The sequence below is a fragment of the Argiope bruennichi genome, chromosome 6, assembly GCF_947563725.1.
Source record: "Argiope bruennichi chromosome 6, qqArgBrue1.1, whole genome shotgun sequence".
NCBI classification, from domain to species: Eukaryota; Metazoa; Arthropoda; class Arachnida; order Araneae; family Araneidae; genus Argiope; species Argiope bruennichi.
Genome location: NC_079156.1, coordinates 53231029 through 53251439, shown reverse-complemented (window position 1 = coordinate 53251439; position 20411 = coordinate 53231029). Strand labels below are relative to the sequence as shown.

General features: G+C 30.0%; 1 protein-coding gene across 4 annotated transcripts in view; it reads left to right on the top strand.

Annotated features, from left to right (window-relative positions):
* Positions 1-18909, top strand: part of LOC129971601 (zinc finger protein ush-like) — a 142089-nt gene extending 123180 nt beyond the window's left edge. For 3 of the 4 annotated variants that reach the window (XM_056085525.1, XM_056085526.1, XM_056085527.1), the window contains exons 4-5: positions 6556-6981; positions 14957-18909. In XM_056085525.1, coding sequence (XP_055941500.1) covers positions 6556-6981; positions 14957-17568 — 3038 coding nt within the window. In that variant the 3' untranslated portion in view covers positions 17569-18909. Of the gene's footprint in view, positions 1-2655; positions 2787-6555; positions 6982-14956 lie in introns of those variants that run through there. The other variant, XM_056085528.1, reaches the window with a different exon arrangement.
* Positions 18910-20411: the final 1502 nt, after the last annotated feature.

The following is a 20411-nucleotide window of genomic DNA, read 5'->3' as shown; positions in this document are numbered from 1 at the left end:
GTTCAGAAATTAGTAAATGTATACAATAACAAATCATGGCTCGATTTCTTTTTTTCATGCTTTCGTTTACTCATAATCCTTCTCTAACAGCATAAAATTCTGACAATACCATATGTTCACGATATTGTACGGCATTTTGAATATCGAACAATATCGTGGATATATCTCACAATATCTTATTAGAGCACTTAGTTTTTAAAATTGTGTACTTTTTCGTGTTCTTGGTAAGATTCATCCTCTTCCCTATGTATATTTTGATTAAATAAATTAGATTAGATATATGTACTTAGGGTTAAAGATAATGTTGTATTTAGCATTGTAGTGATTCCGAAAGGGAAAATCTTCTCTTCTTTATTCTCTCCTCTCATTTTAGAGGAGAGAGTAAAATAGCCATTTGGTCATAAGAGATGTTAAAAATAACTTTTATAGATGCAATAAAAATATTGAATACTTTAATTATATATACATTATCTTTAAAAGAATTTAAATCTATCTAAAAGCTATAAATTACATCGAATTTAAAATATTTATAACAGTCTAATATTTTACATTTTTTTGTAATAGATTTAATTATTTCACATCTTAAATTAACATATTTTGTAAAATTATCAGTGTAAGTTTAAAACTCATTGGATCATGGATTTTCATTGATTTGATGCAGAAATTTGAAATAGCCGACTCAGATATTTTCCACGTCATCTGACCACGGTTACGAGGTCCATAATTAATATTATGTTAGTCCAAAAAGGAATATAGACAAAACTAAACAAAACATAGCATAGCATTGGTGATATCAGGGAATTAATTTACAATGCATATTCTTTTATTATCCAGTATGACGTATTGTGATGAATTTGTCCCAATATCTATTGTAAAAGGAATTTCTTTTTCTTTTTTTTTAATTTTCGCTAATGTTTTTTTGGAATTAAACTTAAGACAAGCGGAAACATGCATTCGATATCGTTTTTATTAGTCAGCATTATTCTGTTGTTTACGATTTTTTATATTTGATCATGTACGGCAGGACTTTATCACAGATTAGCTTTTTTATCTTATCAATGGCCATTATAAATTGTTAATTTTAATTGAATTAGAATATGAAAACATTGTTTTAGAAGCAATTTTTAAATACTAAATAAATAATCTGCTAACAAATAAACAACTGATTTATTAAAAGTTATATTTAATATTGAGTACTAACGACTCAAAGTAATTATTTTTAACTTTAAAAGCGAAAAATATTTAAGATAATTAATAAAGTGAAAAAAAAAACCCTACTGTTTTACGAAGACCAGAAGATTTTTTGTTGTATATAATAATAATATATTTGCCTACAATATTCTTGTGAAAAACATTAATTATCTATATAATGATTTCAGTTGATCTGCGTTATAAAAATATTTATTTTCTAATTACCCGAACTCTAGCTACATTTAATTTCTGAATTCCATGGATTCTTATTTTCCCCTACTGTATCTAAGATGCCCTGAAATCAAAATGCCATATCAGCAACTTTCCTTTTAAAATTATATGTACAAAATACATTCACATTGAGTCGTTTTTCTGCTTTCTATCTTCCTACTTGCGTTATGCCAGTGCTTCGTAATTTTCTAACAAATCACTTTTAAAATACATCCTGTAAATTGAAGTCCCTTCTACATCACAAAATGAAATAAATAAATAAATAAAAATGTAATTTCCAGTTAATGCCTGTTCTCTTTTCGCAAGAATATTTATTAAGATATATTTTAATATATTTTTCGCTTTTTTAGTAATTAATAATTGAAAGACAATGGATATTTTTTATTACTTTTTTTAAAAATCTCTGTTCATTTGGAAACAAAGAGCAAAGAACTTTTCTATTGCACAGAATGCAACTACATAAAATGTTGTAAAGACAATTGGCATCACAAAATGCAATCTTCTGAACTCCTTTTTTTACTTCAAGATAACAAATCTTTGAACTTGTTTCATTGAAGAAAAGAAAGTGAAACCTTAAAAAACTCTACCTTATCGTCGCAAAAATTCTGTAAAAGAGAATAAAGCAAATGTTATATATTTGAAGCCCCCTTCCCCACTATCGTGGTAAAATTATTCGATGGTTCTATTGACTATATTTTGTCTATACAATAAGTTTCAAAATGTATATATGTAAAAAAATTCAAATAAAGATTTTTGAAAATTCAGTTTATGATAAGCTATCTAAAAATGGGAAAGAAAGAAAATATTTGCATTTTGAGATAAGCAATCTCAAAGTCTCCTAAACTGATTGCAATCTTCTTGTGAGAAAATATTATGTGAATGTCTTCCCAACTTCGCTAAATAACAATTTAAACTAACAAACAATGAATATTTCTCCTTTGTTAAACCCCTCCCTTTCACTCGGAGAAGAATAATAAACATTCTTTCTATTCCACTGAATGCAAGCTATGAAGAGTGTTGTATTGACAGTTTATTTGTATTGAATACAATCTTCCGAGTTCACGTGATCGTCACTTGAAGCAGGGGAGGCTGGAGTTTATCTGCGAGAGAAGGGAAACGCACCACTGATAAGACTTTTAGAGTGTCTCCTGCGAGATAAGATAAGAAAGCTTTTTGGAGAGAGATGTATTGTTGTGCCTGATAACACCCCACCGCATTATATTTAGTTTCTCGGTTGTTTGTGACTCAAGCGTCCACAGTTACCTCGGATTGCATTTGCCTTGTCGAAAGACGGAAGGAATTTTTAAATGTGGGGAACAATGCAGACATATTTGGGTGAATCGTACTGGAAAGACACAAAAGAGGTATGTTGGTTGGTGATTTGATTTATCGCATTTATTCTGCTTTGAGGCACACACTTGAGGTGACGAGTGTTGGGAAGACCGGAATATGGAGAATTAATGTTTCTTGCCGGCGCTACGGTTGTTGTACCATGTAATTCCTCATTTTTGAAAATGGACTGGTACATATGATGTAACAGAGGTCATTAGGATTTCACTTTCAACACTGATATGCTAGGTTAGTAATCATCTTACAGGAAATAGTATCCCTTTTAAGTAGTGTTCCCATTCAAAACCTAATGGATAAATTGATTTCTAATAAAGTATGGTAGAAGTTGTGTAGGTAATCATATTGCAGATATTATTCCTTTTATGTAACGGATCCAAACAAACATTAAGGATAAATCGATTTATAATAAATTATGGTAGAAGTTGAGTATGAATCTGCTGACAGGCATTAGTATATCTCTTTGACATAGTATAGCCAGACGACCCCTAATGGATAAATTGATTTCTAATAAAGTATGGTAGAAATTGCGTAGGTAATCACGTTACAGATATTATTATTCTTTTGACGTCCCAGAAAAACATAAAGGATAAATAAAGATAAATTTCTAATAAATAATTTTAGAAATTGCTTATGTAATAATGCTGCAGATATTATTGTTCCTTTTTACATAGTACTCCCAGACAAAATCTAATGGATAAATTGATTTCTAATAAAATATGATAGAAGTTGCATATCTAATCATCTTGCAGGCTTTAGTATTCTTCCACATCGTGTTCCCAGACAGAAACTAATAGATAAAGTGATTTCTAATAAAGTATGGTAGAAATTGCTTATGCAATCATACTGCAGATATTATATCTCTGACGCAACGCTCCCAGAAAAAACTGAAAGATAAATGAATTTATAATAAAGTATGGAAGAAAGTACGTATATAATCATGCTGCTGATATTAATATTCCCTTGACATAGTGTTGCGAGATAAACCTAGTGGATAAATTGATTTCTGATAAAGGGCAGTAGAAATTGCGATTATAATATCTTTGCATCCTTTCAACTATTGTATCAAGGCCAGATTTCTAATAAAGAATAATAGACATTGTAATTATAATTTTTTAGACGTTTTCACTCTTTTTATTTATTGCATGATTGCATGCGTAGTGGAATAATAAATAATCCAAATAAAGAATGGTATACATTGCGTTTGTAATCACCGTGTAGACATTTTATTCCTTTCATTTATTGTCATACGTAATGGATTAATGAATTTATATTTAAAAAAAAAGGTTCAAAGAGATCCCACCACAAGTAGTCTAACGGGAGAGTACATGTTATCTTTTACTTAAAAGGAGGAAAACCTATTTATATTCCGTGACGAAAAGTCCCATTTTAATAGGATATTTAGAGTTTTTGAGAATTAATCTAAAGGCCTAAACTTAGTCTTTAAGTAGAGGCAGATAGCATGAGTTTGTCTTTCTTCGTCATCGATTTTTCTATACATCTCGGTGGTTCATTGTATTTCAATATTTGTTTTATTGGTATTTGCAGAAATTAAATTGAATTAACAACATTGTGACTTTTTATTGTATTTTCAATGTCGTGTTTGTATATTTTCAATTGCAATCAATTGTTATTATATTTAAAATTGCAATCGGGCAAAAATATATCCTTCGATACGAAGTGCATTTCAATAGCAGACAAAAATTGAATCATAAAAGCATCTTGAAGAATAAAAATATTTCTTTTGTCTGGTAAGATAGGAATAAAACAATGCTAGTTATCTTTAGTGAGCAACATATCGTCTTGTTTTTAAAAATGTCGGCTTTATAGTAAAAGCGAAAAAGAAAAAAAAATCAATGATTTCGATTTATCTTTACTATTTCTTGTTCTAAAATGTGTGAATTACTTGAATTTGCTTTCCCATTGAGATCAAAGAACAAAATAAAAATATAATTAAAACATCGCAACTTTTTGCGTGTACCTGTAAGTGACTTCAACGAAATTACAGATAATAAAACGAGGATGCTCTGATAAAATGTAAATAAATTTGACTCAGGAAATAAAATACCGATGAAAAATGTTTAGAAGATATCCTCTTGTTATTAAAAGAGTGTCATTTCAGAAAATGCAGTGAATCTATTCGGATAATAGACTCATCAAGTGAGTGACCAGCATTTCTCTCTCAGCATTTATTATGTTTGTTTCTTTGTTATCTTTGCTTGGTGATAATGATATTATTCCGTTATCCGCTTAACGGTTGCTTTGGATAACAGATAAACTATGCCACTCTTAATATTTCGGCTTAACAGGAGATTCCGGGACAGTTAATTAATTTATGATTTCTTTTTCAGTACTGAAATAGTTTCTCTAATTTGTATTTAATTGAATTATCCCGGAATATCTTTTCTTAATTATCTTTTAAACTCTTGTGCTTAAAATTGTAATTACATTTAGTTTTTTTAAAAAAATAAATGTTCTTTTGAGCGAGTTTTTGCCAGTGTTTACTCTACAAGGATTATAGGAACTCTAATCGATGCGAGTGATTAAATTTAAAGGAAAAATAGTTAAAGTAAAAACAAAATACATTAATTAGTTCTTTTCTTATTCCTGTATTTTTAAAAATAATTTTATTTGTGATGTGTTATTTAATAATTTGTAAATAGCTCATTTGTTTTTTAAAATTAAAAAAAATTATTTTGCCCAATAATAATTGATGACAAAATGCAATCATAATCTCAAAAGAATACTATCAAAGAATGAGTAAGTTTTATTTTTCCTTAAATGAGGTTAACTTCTTGAAGTAAGGTTTTTTTTTTTAAAATTTAATTTCTGAAAAATGACTGAAAGTCCTTTTGCCCATCATTTAATTTTCTTTAAACATGCTTAATTAATAAAACATGCTTAGTTTAACTTATTAATAATTTTTAGTGTTCAAGATTCTTTCCAGCTTTTCATTTTCAGCAATGATTTTCTTTTGAATTTTATCATTTAAATACTATTTTAATTATACATATAAATTTTCAAATGATACGCATTTCGTTTATTTATTTCAGATGTCTAATACCACTTTCGATTCTATGCTATTTATTATCAATTTCTTTTTGCCAGTGATATGATTTCTTTGTATTTTCAAAACTTTTAAATTATGAATGACGAGAATCCTCTAAAGAGATACAAAAAATTTTGGTAACGTTTTAAATATCAGTTATATTGAAACTTGAGATATATTTCCAGAACTTTCTTTAATTTAATAGAATAATTAAATAAATTGGATTTCTTTTAAATTATCTTCAGAGTATTCAAATTTCTGTAAAAACAGGTGAGAATTCTAATAAATAAACACCCTTAATAAAGAAATACCATTCAAAATCGAAATTTTAATAATTTTAATAATTTTGCATCTAGGCAAATGATCTTGTGACTCATACAACAAACACACAAGTTATATAACATTTTGTTACATATAAATTAATTTGTATTCTTTTTACTGTAAATTTTAAATATGACTGAGAATCTGAAATTTTTATTTCATTTCTTAGAAACTTACTTGAGGAAATGGCATGTACTAAATTTAGGCAATTATAGATTGCTTAAAAAAGGGGATAAGCAATTTCTAGTTTTTTTTTTTTTTCTTTATATTTCAGCAAAGATTCTTAGAAATTTTTGCCTGAAACTAATATGAAAAGAACATAAATTAAAATTTCTAAATAGATTTTTAAAATCAATATTTTTTTATTTAAATATAAGTGTTTCAAAATTTTAAATGTGCCATATTTCTACTTTTAGGTGGTGACATTGTATGCACTGTAACGAAAGACGTAAACAAGGAAGTGGAGCTAAAAGTGACGTGTCGAATAGTCGATAAAGAAGAAGACACACAACAATTTGACAGTATAGATTTCAAATCCGAAAATTCCCCTACTTGCCCTCTCAAACAAATTTGCGAGACGGACTCTACAAGGACTTTATCAGATGCGTGTGAACCCGAGCAGAAAGATCAGTGTATGAAGTCCGAAAAGATGTTAGATTTTGCATCGGAAGCAATAGTCGATACTCCAGAAGACATGTCCTCCAGGCACTCGATAAGAGACTGTGAACGTGAACAAGACGTGAAAAAGCTTAGAACTCAAAATTGCGAAGATAGTGATAATGATGTGAAAGACACGCAAGATGAAGTGAGCTGTTCAACTGCACACAGACCGCCATCTATTGGTGAGTACGTTAACTGATGTAGTTGGAGTATATTTCGATAGATGGCAGCACTATATTATGTTGGCAATCATGAGCGAGTAGTTTCGAGACATTTACACCTAAATTGATAGTGTAGTGAGGACGAATCTTTTTACTATTTAAACATCATTTAATTTTTCATTTAACTGAATTTTAATTACATGAGACATTACTTTATGATCTTATTGAATTATATATAATTAAATTTATAAAGTACATCTACTACACATTTTAAGCATACACGGTACTGAAAAAAAAATAAAGATAATAATAATGTATAATTTTGAAGTTAATATCCAGTTTTAACTACTAAAGATAATTTTTTCCTGAAAAATTAATATAATGACATCTGATTATCTCAAAAAATTCGTTTTTAATTATATATTTTCTGATTATACAATTATTAAAATATCACAAAATTAGATAAAAAAGTTCATTCATGATTAAAATAGAAGATTCGAAAAGTTATGCGACAAAGATTGAAGATATAAATATGCGCCGTGTCAGTACCCATTTGTATAAGTTACAAAATTAAATGTATGTTATGTAAAGTAAATTTTTAAAGGTTGTTATCAAAATATGTATATGTATGTTTGATTATGTAGTAAAGATTGGTTATTATTCCAAGTATAAATATATATTTTAAATTAAAGATAATGTTTCAAGATAATAGAAATGTTTTCATAGAAACTATAAAAATGGCTATTTTTTTTAAATGATATTAAATTGAGATCTATTGATTACATTTAGTTAATAATACGATTATATTTTAAATTTGAATATAAAGTTGCATTATTTTTCCTTCTGTTATTTATAAAGCTACATGAACTGATTTTAACATTATTTTTCCTTCTGTTATTTATAAAGCTACATGAACTGATTTTAACATTATTTTTCCTTCTGTTATTTATAAAGCTACATGAACTGATTTTAAACTTCCAAGTAATATTCTTATCAATAAAAAGAACTCAAGAATTTTTATCGCTAAATAATACTAAACAAAGAGCATTGCAGATTATTTTAGCAATAATTTGCTAAAACGTTTTTTCCATCGCCAATGATTCATAAACATGAAAACACATTTTCTTTCAAGATAAGAATTATCTTGCACCAAAATGTGAGCAATAAATTTTCTTGACATAACACAATTCTCATGATGACAAGTTCTTATCTTTTTTTATTGAGTTCTTAACGATTAAATGATAGGAGATTGTCATATGCTGTTCTCGTGATAGAACCGCAACAGAAACATGAGTTCTAAATTATGTAAGAATATCATATTACCCATCATGAATTGATCTTTCAAACATTACACTCATCAAGATAATAAAAGAAACTTTTTTGGAGTGAAAAATAATGGGAAGTTCATGTTTAAGAAGTTTATTTAACACGTGGCGAGAATGAAATGGTGTGATATGGAAATTGTGATAAGAAATCAGTGTAGAAAGATTTGAATAATATAAAATTAAATTAAAAACATACACTTCCGGGTACAGAGTCTTCTTGAAAATGAACAAACAAATGTTTTTATTTTTGTGAGCCAAAATGTTTATTAATAATGTCGTTTATTTTTATGCTTAGCTTTTCATTCAGGTTGTAGTTTGTGGATGCAAAATAAATTTAGTAATCATTATTTTACCACTCGTCATAACCCAATAGAATATTTTATTATTATTATTTTTGTTCTTTATTTAAAACATTATAATTAATAAAGCTTTTTAATTAGGCACCGAATATTTTGGACTACTGTGGTTGTGAGGCATTAGAAATATATTAAAAAAATAAATGGTCGAAGAAAATGGCGAAATTTTTGTATTCTCTTTGGATTCTCTCTCTCTCTCTCTCTCTCTCTCTATATATATATATATATATATATATATATATATATATATATATATATATATCTTATGTTTTGCGTTCATCATATAATGAGAAGAATTGATAATGTATTTTGGTTCAGTTCTTGCGCCTGTTGATGGATCTGATTCAAAATTTTGTTCAACCGTACAATTAGGATGTAAAAATTCCTCCCTTTGAAGTTTTTCTATTTTTTTAACGTTCGTATAATAAGCGAATAGAGAAATAAATTAGCAGTATACAGTTGGACGAAAGTTTTCTAACATTTTGCGAAGATACAAATCTTTCTCTTTTTGTAAAGGAAATTAAAGAATTCAGTATAAATTTCTATAGTTGCTGTCGACTATATTAATGATAACTATAATGCCGCTCTTATATATTAGCTAAAAGTCTGTAAAGCGACATTATCAGTATGTTTGTAAAGTAAATTAAACTTGAAAATGATCATGATAAAAAATAATAATTGTTCCTAACAATTTAACTTATTGCTTTAATTTCGATTGGATCAAATAATTTATATTCCCTTTTAACGTCACTTAACTATGTTATACGGTTGCGACGTGACATATGAAAAAATAAATAAAATAAATTCTTTACAAATGTATTTGAACCTGTTCTAAATGGTGCATAGAAATAGTGATTAAAAATCAGCGCCTGAGGGGAGAGGTTAGATTTAAAAACTGAATTAGATTATAAATTCTGAATGATATTACACAACGGGTTTCCCTTGAAAATTATAAAGAGTAAAAATTTCCATTTTAGTGCAATTATTTTGCAATTCCAAATAAATAAATAAATAAAATAAAAGTGAAATACATTACAAACTCGGTTCAAAATAAAAACCGAACGAAATTTCCAGATAAAAAAAGCGATAAGTCTGAAAATTATTCGTTACTTTGTGACATTTTATCGCGTTGAATCTTGTCAAGGTTAGTCAGCTCTTAAAATAGCAGCAAACGATAAAAATAAGTAGCCAATCAGATTTTAACTTATAAGTTTCTCAAAACTGCTGATGTCATTCTGAGTAGAAAACAAACAGACAATGTTTGAGATTAAATCGATATGACATTCATTCAGTATTGGAATCGAAAAGATTGGATTTTAGCCAAAGAAGTGATAAATATTAGTGAACGAAGTGCATTTTTTCAATTATTCAGCACAGATAACTTTAAAAACAACATGACGGAGACTTTCTGGAGATTTCATGTTTATGTGTACATTTGCAATTAATAAAATTTCAGCGATGAGTGTGAAATGACGGTTTTTGGAGATTTTTTAGAAAAACGAAAAGTGTCTTGGTTCGCCCATTTGTCTTTCTACTGGACAAAGTCTTTGAGACGATCCCATTTCTTGCAATATACTTTGTTATGTATTAGTATAAAAATATGCAATTTGCTAAAATATTCTTTGTAAGTTTATTAATGCAATTAATAATGATTTATTAAGATGTAACATTTTATTGAAAAAATAAAATATTAAGTCAGTTATTTAATTGTCGAATATCGAACATGTATATTGATGACTGAGGCGCAATTTATTAATATTAACGACGACGTTGTCATGTCCGCGTTACCACGGAAAGAGGCTGCAGTAGCTTCTGAGGGTGACCCGAGGCCAGAAGCCTGACTCATATGAAGCTCATATGAAGTTGACACTCACACACTCGCTAGCACAACCACCTTTTTACAAGGGGGATCTTTCCAACACCTCACAGATAGAACACAGGGTAAAGAACAACCATGCCCGAACTGGAACTCGTACCCGGGATGCCCACATCACGGAGAAGGCGCGCTGGCCCTAGACCAGGATACCTGCATATCAGCTTATTAATGTAAATAATAATGATTTATAAAGATGTAAAACTACATTGAAAAAATAAAATATTAAATGAATTATTTTATTTTTGAAGTAAAAACATGCATATTGATGATTGAGACGCAATTTGTTAATATTAGAAACTAAAATGAACAGTCACAATAAATAAAAACAAAGGTGAAATACCAGACGAAAAGAACCAATGAAACGTCGGGAAATATCGAAGAACCATAATGACTGTATCAAACGAAGTATTCCACTTAATCTTTTAATATCGTCTGTGCAATTTTAAAATACGAAACTTTATTCTGCTACTTCAAAATTTAATATGTCTGTTCAACTAATTTGGTTGCAACAGAAATAAATTTCGCAAAACGAGTTTGATCATTTGAAATTAAATTTCATGACCGCTCATTTAAAATTAGTTTTCATGCTCTTTGATATGGTCCCAACGCACTGATGATTATCGTTTGAGGACTTCATTTAGAGCGCTTTGGATTTTCTAATTATCATATTTCTAATTATCGTAATGCATATTATCGAACACGTTCTTCAAAGAGGATGGCTCTGAAATTTCTGGGCTTTGCAAATAGGCATATTATGTATGTGATTTTCAAAGCGCTATAGATTTTGTAATTTCAGATAATGAGGTTGATTATTAGAATTATAGTATGTATATATACTGCTACAAAAATATAATTATCATGTAAATCTTGTTTTTAAAATTATAATAATGTAAGAATTATAATTTAATAAAAATGTATGCTGCTTTGGAATTTACATAATAACATTCCTTAATCATATATAGATACGTAATAATTATAGTCTCTAGCAGCAGACTTTTGTCTATCCGATCATTCTAAAACTCAATATGCTATATGGATGAAATTTTATCTATGCCAACACTTTTGATTTCTTTTAAATTATGACCATAATCCTCTTACCTGAAGTAAGTTGCTTCTGGCCTTGTGAGCTCGGCAACTGAATTCATGAAATTTCACATTTATCCTGATTATTGGAATATATCTGTATGTGATTTTAAATCAAACCTATCAAAGGATCTACTGTCTGTCGCTCAGTCAATTCGTACATATGAGAATTTGAAAGCTGAATTACGAATAAAGATATGAAATAAATAAATGAAATGTGGTATAAGACATTTGCTCTAAAAGTTCAGATCTGCGTCAAATTGTCAAACCTAACCGGTAAATAGGCAGATATTTAAAATACTTTTTTGATACTATTTGATATTCTACGAAGGTAAACACAAAACTCTTTCTAGGATACTTTTACAGTATTCTGTTTATTGGAGTTTGGAATATTCTCAGTAATCCCATGACATCACAGTGTCCCTAAAAATTAAAAAAAAATCATGAAAAACCTATACGACAAAATTGATGGCATTAAAAAAATGCTTTATAAAAATTGTAAAATGGTGGAAAAATATGTTTAGTGCAACATTATTTACGTGAGTTATCGAGGAAAAACGCCAAAATCTCTCTTAATTTTTCAATAATTAAATATATAAAAAATGTTCCAAAGTGTACATTTTCACTCTCCAAAGTACTTGCATAGCAAATTTGATAACTCTGGGGTGCTTTCCAATTTATTTTGGATTAATGACGATACACGTTTAATTCATTTTCCGCTATATCTTCTATAAATATATTTACCAAACGGGTCGAGATGCCTAAACAGCTTATAATAATCACATAATACTAAATAAAATGTTGAGTAGAGCTTGTTTTTGATCTTTCACAAGCTAACAAAAATCTCAAAGAAGAATTTAAAAAAAATGATCGAGACAGTCTCCACTATCCAAGATTATTCTTGTGAGCAAAACAAATCCAAACTAATCTCTTTTCTGTCTTGAGAAAAGCTCTCGAAGCATTAGATCGTCGATTCCAAGAGAAGGCTTCTTTTTTTCTTATTTTGTACTTTCTTTGTCTTCAAGATTATTTGTACAGCACTCGAATACATCGGGACGGAAAGTCCTTTACACGTATAAAAACCTAAAGAAAACACGGAGACAATCCGGTATTTCAATTTTATTCGCTCATTGTTGTTTCCTGGATCAATATTTTTTTGTAATTATATCTATAGGTTAGATATAATCCTAAAATGTGTTTTACCTTAAATACTCTTGAGTTTTGTGTTTATTGAATTGAAATTCTCGTCTTTCATGGTGTTTTCTTGCTGTTGGAGCTTTTGCTGCCAAATTCTAATTAGAAATTATTTCTGCAATCTTTTATTTGGTACTAAATCCGGCTTTTATATGAAAATGACTAGTAAGTGTTTTTGAATAAAGTTTGGGGAAACTTGTTTTTAGGAAATATTTCACAATAATGTTTCTGTATTGCTTCTGAAATTATTGTGAAATGATTGGTTTGTTTTTGGTTACATATTGAATTATGAAGAATATATTTATTCTGATTTTCTGCAGGATTTGTATGTTTTGATATACATGCTAATAGATTTTTTAAAAAAGATATAATAAAATATAATATATAATATGTTTGCTGTGAATTAATTATAAATATATCATCGTTTAAACCAGTATTTAATTAAAATTTTCTAATGAAATCTAATTAAAATTTTTTATTAGATCTGAAATTATACATAAACGAATGCTGAACTGTTAAAATTTGCTTTTATTATCATCTGACCGCAAATTCTTAATTTCTTCTATAATTCATAATGCATATCAGGTTTATAAAAATCTATTATAGAAATATTTATTATTCTGCAATTTGAATAAAAAAATCATATATATTTCTATAAGTTTTTTTGAAAATAAGCCTGGAGGGGAAATTTGCATGTGATGGGGGTGTAATATCGATTTATAACATTATATAATCTGTTTTTATTCTACTAATATCTCTTCAAAAATGGAAAGCCATATATTATTTCGTAACATCATTCTATCATTCATATATTCGGTGCTCACATGGTGAAAAGGAACGTTTTGTATATATAAAAAAATCATATAAACTTGTATCAAGGCAAACAATTATTTTGTTAATTTTGTTTCTAATTAATTAACATCCCTTAAGAAGCATTAAAAGAACAAGTCTTGAAAAACAAGAAACCTCGTTATCTTAAGAGTAAATTGAGCCGAAACTTTGCTAACAAGATAATGGATGCCTCTCTAAATATATCCCATTGATTGCCTTAAAAGAGACATCTATTATCTTAAAAGATGCATTCATTATCTTAAAAGGTGTCTCTTTGATACGCGTCCATTCAAATCAATGAACAGACTTGCCTGAAGACATCCAGATCGCATAACATCCCCCTCAAAATTGAAAACTCGCGTATGAGCATGAAATTATTTTTTCACTCACCTACTAAAAAATTGGTTACCATATAGATTTATTGGTACCACTTTTGAGAAATGTTTCCTTTGTTTTAAAAATATATGTCATTTTACGCGTTTTCTTCGTATAAAAATAATTTTGGGCTTCTTTTGGTGTTATTTTCGTACATGTTTCTAAGAATTATTTTCAGTCAATTCTACTTATTTTTATTTTTCCATGTAAGCCATTCTAAAGTTTCGTTTCATACCTCTCAGAGTTCAAAAAGCAAAATTATGTCTGTTTATAATGAAACACCTCAAAACTGTTTTTAAATGGATGAAATTTGATACAGGAATTAATGCAATATTTATTGTATTCTGTCACATTTTAAGGAAATCCATTTAAAGAATGTCTGTCTATCTGTCTGAATGCAAGTGGACACTACAGTTACAAAGCGTTAAAAGTAGAACCAAATTTAGTAAACAGATATAGCATCTAAAATGTAATTTTTTTTTCAAATTTTGAGCCAAATTTGCCAAGGGCACCGCATTCTGTCAGTTTGAACTTAATCATGCAATAACTCAAATTAATTTTGAAATCAAATGTCAAGTACCAACTCAAAATTAGATTTGAGCAGATACTTAACATTTGCAAAATGTAAATCGATTCCATTTTTAGGTATAGAGGGAATCCACTATATAGAAATTACTTTGAGCTATAATATATTTATGACTGAGAAAGATAATGATGCGAATGTTTGAATAAATTTGATTTGTTACCTTTACGTTGTAACATGTCTTTGACTTGTTTCTATTATTGTGAATCTAATGTGTAGAATTCACTCTGAATTAGAAAATATTTATGTATGGTGGAAAATGTGATGATAATGTGAAAATCACACCTTGAATTCATAATTATCAAATTATTTTCACTCTAATGTAATATTTGCTGTTATGCCTATTTAAAAATGGTTTTGTTTTATTTTACAGATGAAAAAGTGGCTGAAAGAAACTATGTACCATCTGCCAGTGAATCGCTTTTACGTGAAAAAACGAAGCCTTCTGAAAGTGCAGCTACAGCGAAGCATAGAAATGTAAAAGAGGAAAGGATCTATAAATGTCCATACTGCAGTTACTCAAGCGTGGAGCCATATGAATTTGACATGCATGTTGTGAGTCACAGGTCCAATCCAGTCAAGAAAGTAGCTACGAAAGTGACAAATTCTAAGTCATACTGTGAAGCCTGTAAAATTCAATTCATGTCTGTCGATACTTATCTTGTACACAAACAGTTATATTGCAAATCTAGGAACGAAAAGGAAGACACATCTTCTTCACCTTCCTTGCCAGAATCAACACCGGGACCTTCCTTTAAACCGAATGCTGAAACTGTAGTCATAAGAAGCGGAGTCAATGGAGGTGTTGCATCGTCGATCATACAGCCACAAGCTATCTATGCTGCCATATCAACCAATCCTTTAATATTGCTCCCATGTTCTTTGGTGAACGGCCAGGGGTTGGTTCCGCAGAGCGGTGTAATTCCAACAGGTGGCCCTGGTATTGTTCTCCAGACAGGAATAGCCTGTCCAACCATTGTGGAGAAGACACCCGCTTTGAAATCCAAAGAAGAGGGTCCTCCTTCACGAAAAACCAGCCATCCTATCATGAACTTCAGTTCAGAATCATCGGATAAAGTCCTTAGCGCAGCAGCAAGTTCCTTACGGAAACGCAAAATGAGTGAAGGGGATGTGTTAAATCTTAAGAAGACTTGCAACAATGAAGTGATTCAACCAGTAGATTCTGATGTTGATAAGAAAGATTCAATACCGGCTGCCGTGGATCAAGATGCCCCGCTGGATTTGAGCCTTAAAAATAAATTTACCAGTACACTGAGTAAGTCTCCACTGAAACGTAAAAATTCTGTTATCTCTGCAGGAAGTCCTTCACCATCGTTTTTACATACAAGTGACTCGGGGTCTCCGTCAAGGTCTTCAGTACTACATTCTCGAGTAACATTGTCTCCATCCAGTCCTTACAATGGCGAAGGCATTAGATATTCTTCTCATGTCCCAGTTGTATTACCAAGAGTACCACATGCTGTTCCTGATAGATCATCTCCAATACCACCCATCCTTCAGACTGATATTCTAAATGACAAAACTGTGGTACCTCCAGGTATGCCACCACCCAAGTTACTCAAACATGGCAACAATATTTGCGAAGATTGCAACATTGTGTTCTACAAATATGATAATTACCTTGCGCACAAAAAACATTACTGTGCTTATAGGCGACAGCAGCTATCTGCTATAGCCGCTGCAGCAGCTGCTTCAAGCCAAGAGCATTTAAGTGACGATAATAACAGTAACCATAGTGGTATTAATGAATCATCCACGAGTTACCAAAGTGATGATGCCACTAAATCAAGTATACGAAGAATGGAACATTCATCCGAATCTTTCAGATCAGTGATCAACAAATCTTCACATGCTGCAGTATTTTGTTGTGATGCATGCGGTGTCAAATTCAGCACTTCTGACAACCTACATGCTCATCAGACTTATTACTGTATAAAAAAGGCTGATAGTGCCATGTCAAAAGCTGCAGCGTTAAGAGGTGAGAACGGTGAAAGCCCCAAAGGCTTAGAATCCCCCTTTTCTGGACCCGAAGAATGGAAATGCAATTATTGTGACGCAACTTGCGCCTCTTATGACACCATCCGTCGGCATTTGTTGACTCACAGTGAGCTTCGAGGGTACCGATGCATCGTTTGTGGGTACAAGGGGAACACTATGAGAGGAATGCGTTCTCATGCTTGTGAACACCTCGGCGAAGGAAATACTTCCATTGAAGAGTTCGTGTCAAACAATGTCATTCCAGAAAATGGAGTAGTGCCAATCCTTCCACCTGCCTTAGACCGCAGTGACGATGAATCAGATCATTCCAAGGAGGGTGGCAGGACCACAACATCTAGGAGAGAAAGAATGTACTTAGAAAGAACGAGAGACAGATCATCGTCTTTTAAAAGAGACCCTGCATCGACTGACCATTCCGAATCCAATGAGCTTTCCAACTCTCCAAGAATATCTGAGAATATTTCCAGAGAACATGTGCCAAATACCATAAGTCCGGTTAAAACTGAATCGCGTGGTAGTAGTCCTGATGCAAGCAGTGGGAGTCATCAAGACACAGTGAACCCTTTGGCCTACTGCGACGTGGTCATCAAAGCTGAAAATGACCATTCATCGAGTGCCGAAGATTCTCCAAAAGAACCTCCTCAAGCACATTACATAAAATACGAACCTGAACCGGAGTACGAAAGTGATGAAAAATCGCTCGACGTATCCAAATCACCTCCTGGTCAGTCGACCTCTGTCATTCGACGCGCATCTGATTTGGATAAGTCAGAAGAGGGACACTGTCCATTTTTGCCCTCTAAGAAAAGAAGCAAGTCCCAGAGCAAACAGAACTCTGAATTAAAATACTGTAAATCTTGTGATATATCCTTTTATCATCTCTCGAACTTCGTGGCACATAAAAAGTTTTATTGCGTTTCGCGAGTCATGTCGAATTGTATTCAAGAAGCTACAACTGTTCAGTGAGCATTTGTTTTTATTATTGAACACACATAGAATTGCGCATTGGTGGACTCAAATGTGTATATTACATAGCTTTTTGTTATTCATTTCTGCATTAAAAGTGTGAAAATGCTAATAAATTTTAGAGAACATTTGAATGACATGGATGATGTAAAGCGTTGGAAATAATTACGATATGTAGTTGGACAGTTTTTAAACTTACTGAGAATTTTTCATGATGAAACCATTGTTCGGCTTTCTTTTCTTCTTAGGAAAATTTGATATGCTCAAATATATTTTTATTCAAGATTTGTAAATATTTGATATTGCAATAGCACTTAAACTTAATGGAGATTTTAAGCTATAATTCTTGTTGCCAAATCAAAAGAAATTCGTCAAAGCAAATCTCTTAAATTATATCATCGATATTTAAAATAAACATTCTATTTCGAAGCGTATGGAGACTTATGGAAATAGAAGGATTTATTTTAATCGTATTTAGGTATTGATGATGATATTTTTAATTTATGTAAAATATTTCTTAAATTAATTTGTTAAATACCAATTATTTATTTCAATGAATTAAAAAAAATTGTCTTATGACAATTGCATTTTTTGTTAATAAGAAAAGTTCGTTTTTCTTACCGGTGATAATGCAATTATAAATATGTTTATATATGTTATGATTATTTACGCATTTTGAATTTTACGAATATACTTGCATGGTATAAAATATGTTAATTTATTGAATCATTCAATTAAAAACAAATTACGTTATTTTGGTTTGTTGAATTAATATGTTAGATAAAAATTAATTTTAAAAAATTTGGTTTTTATTTTTATAAGGCTATTTTTTTTTCGACAAATATATGATTTTTGTTAAATTCTTGTATTTATTTATGGTCAAATGGAGATTACATGGATATGAATGTTTACGCTCTTTTAAATTTAAAAATAATGGAATATTATTGCAAATAAATAAGTAAAAAACATTTAAATTATTTTCAAAAACGATATTTGTATTTAAAAAGAATGAGTTATTATGTTTCAAGAGTAATGAATGGGATATTGAAATTGAAACTAAGTTTAACTGTGAAGTGAGATAGACATTCGAATGTTTTGAAATCAGAATATGTGTGAAATTGTGAAACCTGCTTCTTTGTTTCTGTTGTGAGTTAAAGGTGCGTTCTTTTGTGATAGAGCATTGTTTAAATAAAAAAAAATTGCTCTGCTTTTTAAAAGAATGCATTTATTAGTAAAAATACTATTCATAAGATGTTTGTCAATTTTCGAACCCAATGGAAGATTGCTTTTGTATAGCCACTAAAAATGCAGGTATTTGAATAAATGCATTTACTATTTTAATTGTTCAATGTTTATTTGTGGTTTAAATTAATTTTTGACTTTGAAAAGGAATTAATTTATACATTTAAAACAGATAGTTGCAATAATAACATGTACAATAATAAAAATACTTATAACAATGTAACAGATAAAAATGAAAATAAATTTAGAAATATAAATATATTGATATATATACCAATTATATGATTAATGTTATATGCATTTGAATTCAAGTAAAATGCTTGGAAGTGACAATAGATAAAAGCATTATAAATGGGAACAGCAATAAAGTATTTATTCTTTTACAATATAAAAGGCAATAATAAAATACCTATTACATATCTTAATATATATAAAACACCTCAGAATATAATAATGTAAATAGCTATGAAAATATATATGTGCAATAATACATGTAGCATTATAAAGACAGTCCGTAAACTTTATCTTGACTGTTGTACAGATTTAATCTTAAAAATTATTGAACTTGATTAACCCGCAGAAAGTGTACATGAACTTATATTTGAATATTTATTAAAATGAACTTCCTTATAAGATGCATTAATGATATCGATTGATTGACAATAAAAGGCTGCGGTGTCCTGGTGGTAAGGTCTCGGCTTGTGAGCTGTAGGGTTTCAGGTTCAAGAACTGTTGTTCGTTAAATCCGTCAGTCGAAACGTCCTTCCGCTGATGGGAGGACGTCAGTGAACGTCCTCCCGTGTTCATGCCAAGAACGCTTAAAAATGGGCTCACTTGGCGATTTTTAGGTTTTAAGATTGACAAGCTACAATATACATAAGATGTGAAGATTTCGACAAGATGTTTGCATTTCAGTGTTAACTTGGTGATTTTTTTTTTATTACGTTAGGATCGCCAGTGACGAATTAACTCTCGCCAATCTCTAAGTAGGTGTCGGTTTGCATTTTTTGGAGATTTATAGCGTGGGATATAAAAATAAACAATCGCTCCAGTAAAATACAGAACTAACTCAAATGCCAAAACTCCAAGAATCAAATTTTTTGATATATTCAAAATAAAATAATCATATCAACTATGTAGTAAATGATTAAAATAATAGTAAATAAATTATTAAAGCGTTTTAAAAGCACACTATTTGTTTATTTATTCTAATCAAAAACAAAATTTATCATCACGATATAAACATTTGACACACACACACACACACACACACACACACACACACACACACACACACACACACACACACACACACACACACACACACACACATACACACACACAGAGAGACAATCCAGGAGACCAATTTTTGACTCTAAAAAAAATGAGCGATAAACCATTAAATGACTCCAAAAAGAAGAAAAAATAGTATTAAAGATCCAGTGAGGGCATTCAATCGATTGCCAATCCGCAACAAAATTCTCGAAAAAAAAAGCGTCGTGAAAGAAAACTAATGAAGTAAGACACACACCACCAGATTTGTACAAAAAGTCGTAATGGGATTGGAGATAGAATGAATCGTGCTAATTAGGTATTCTGAA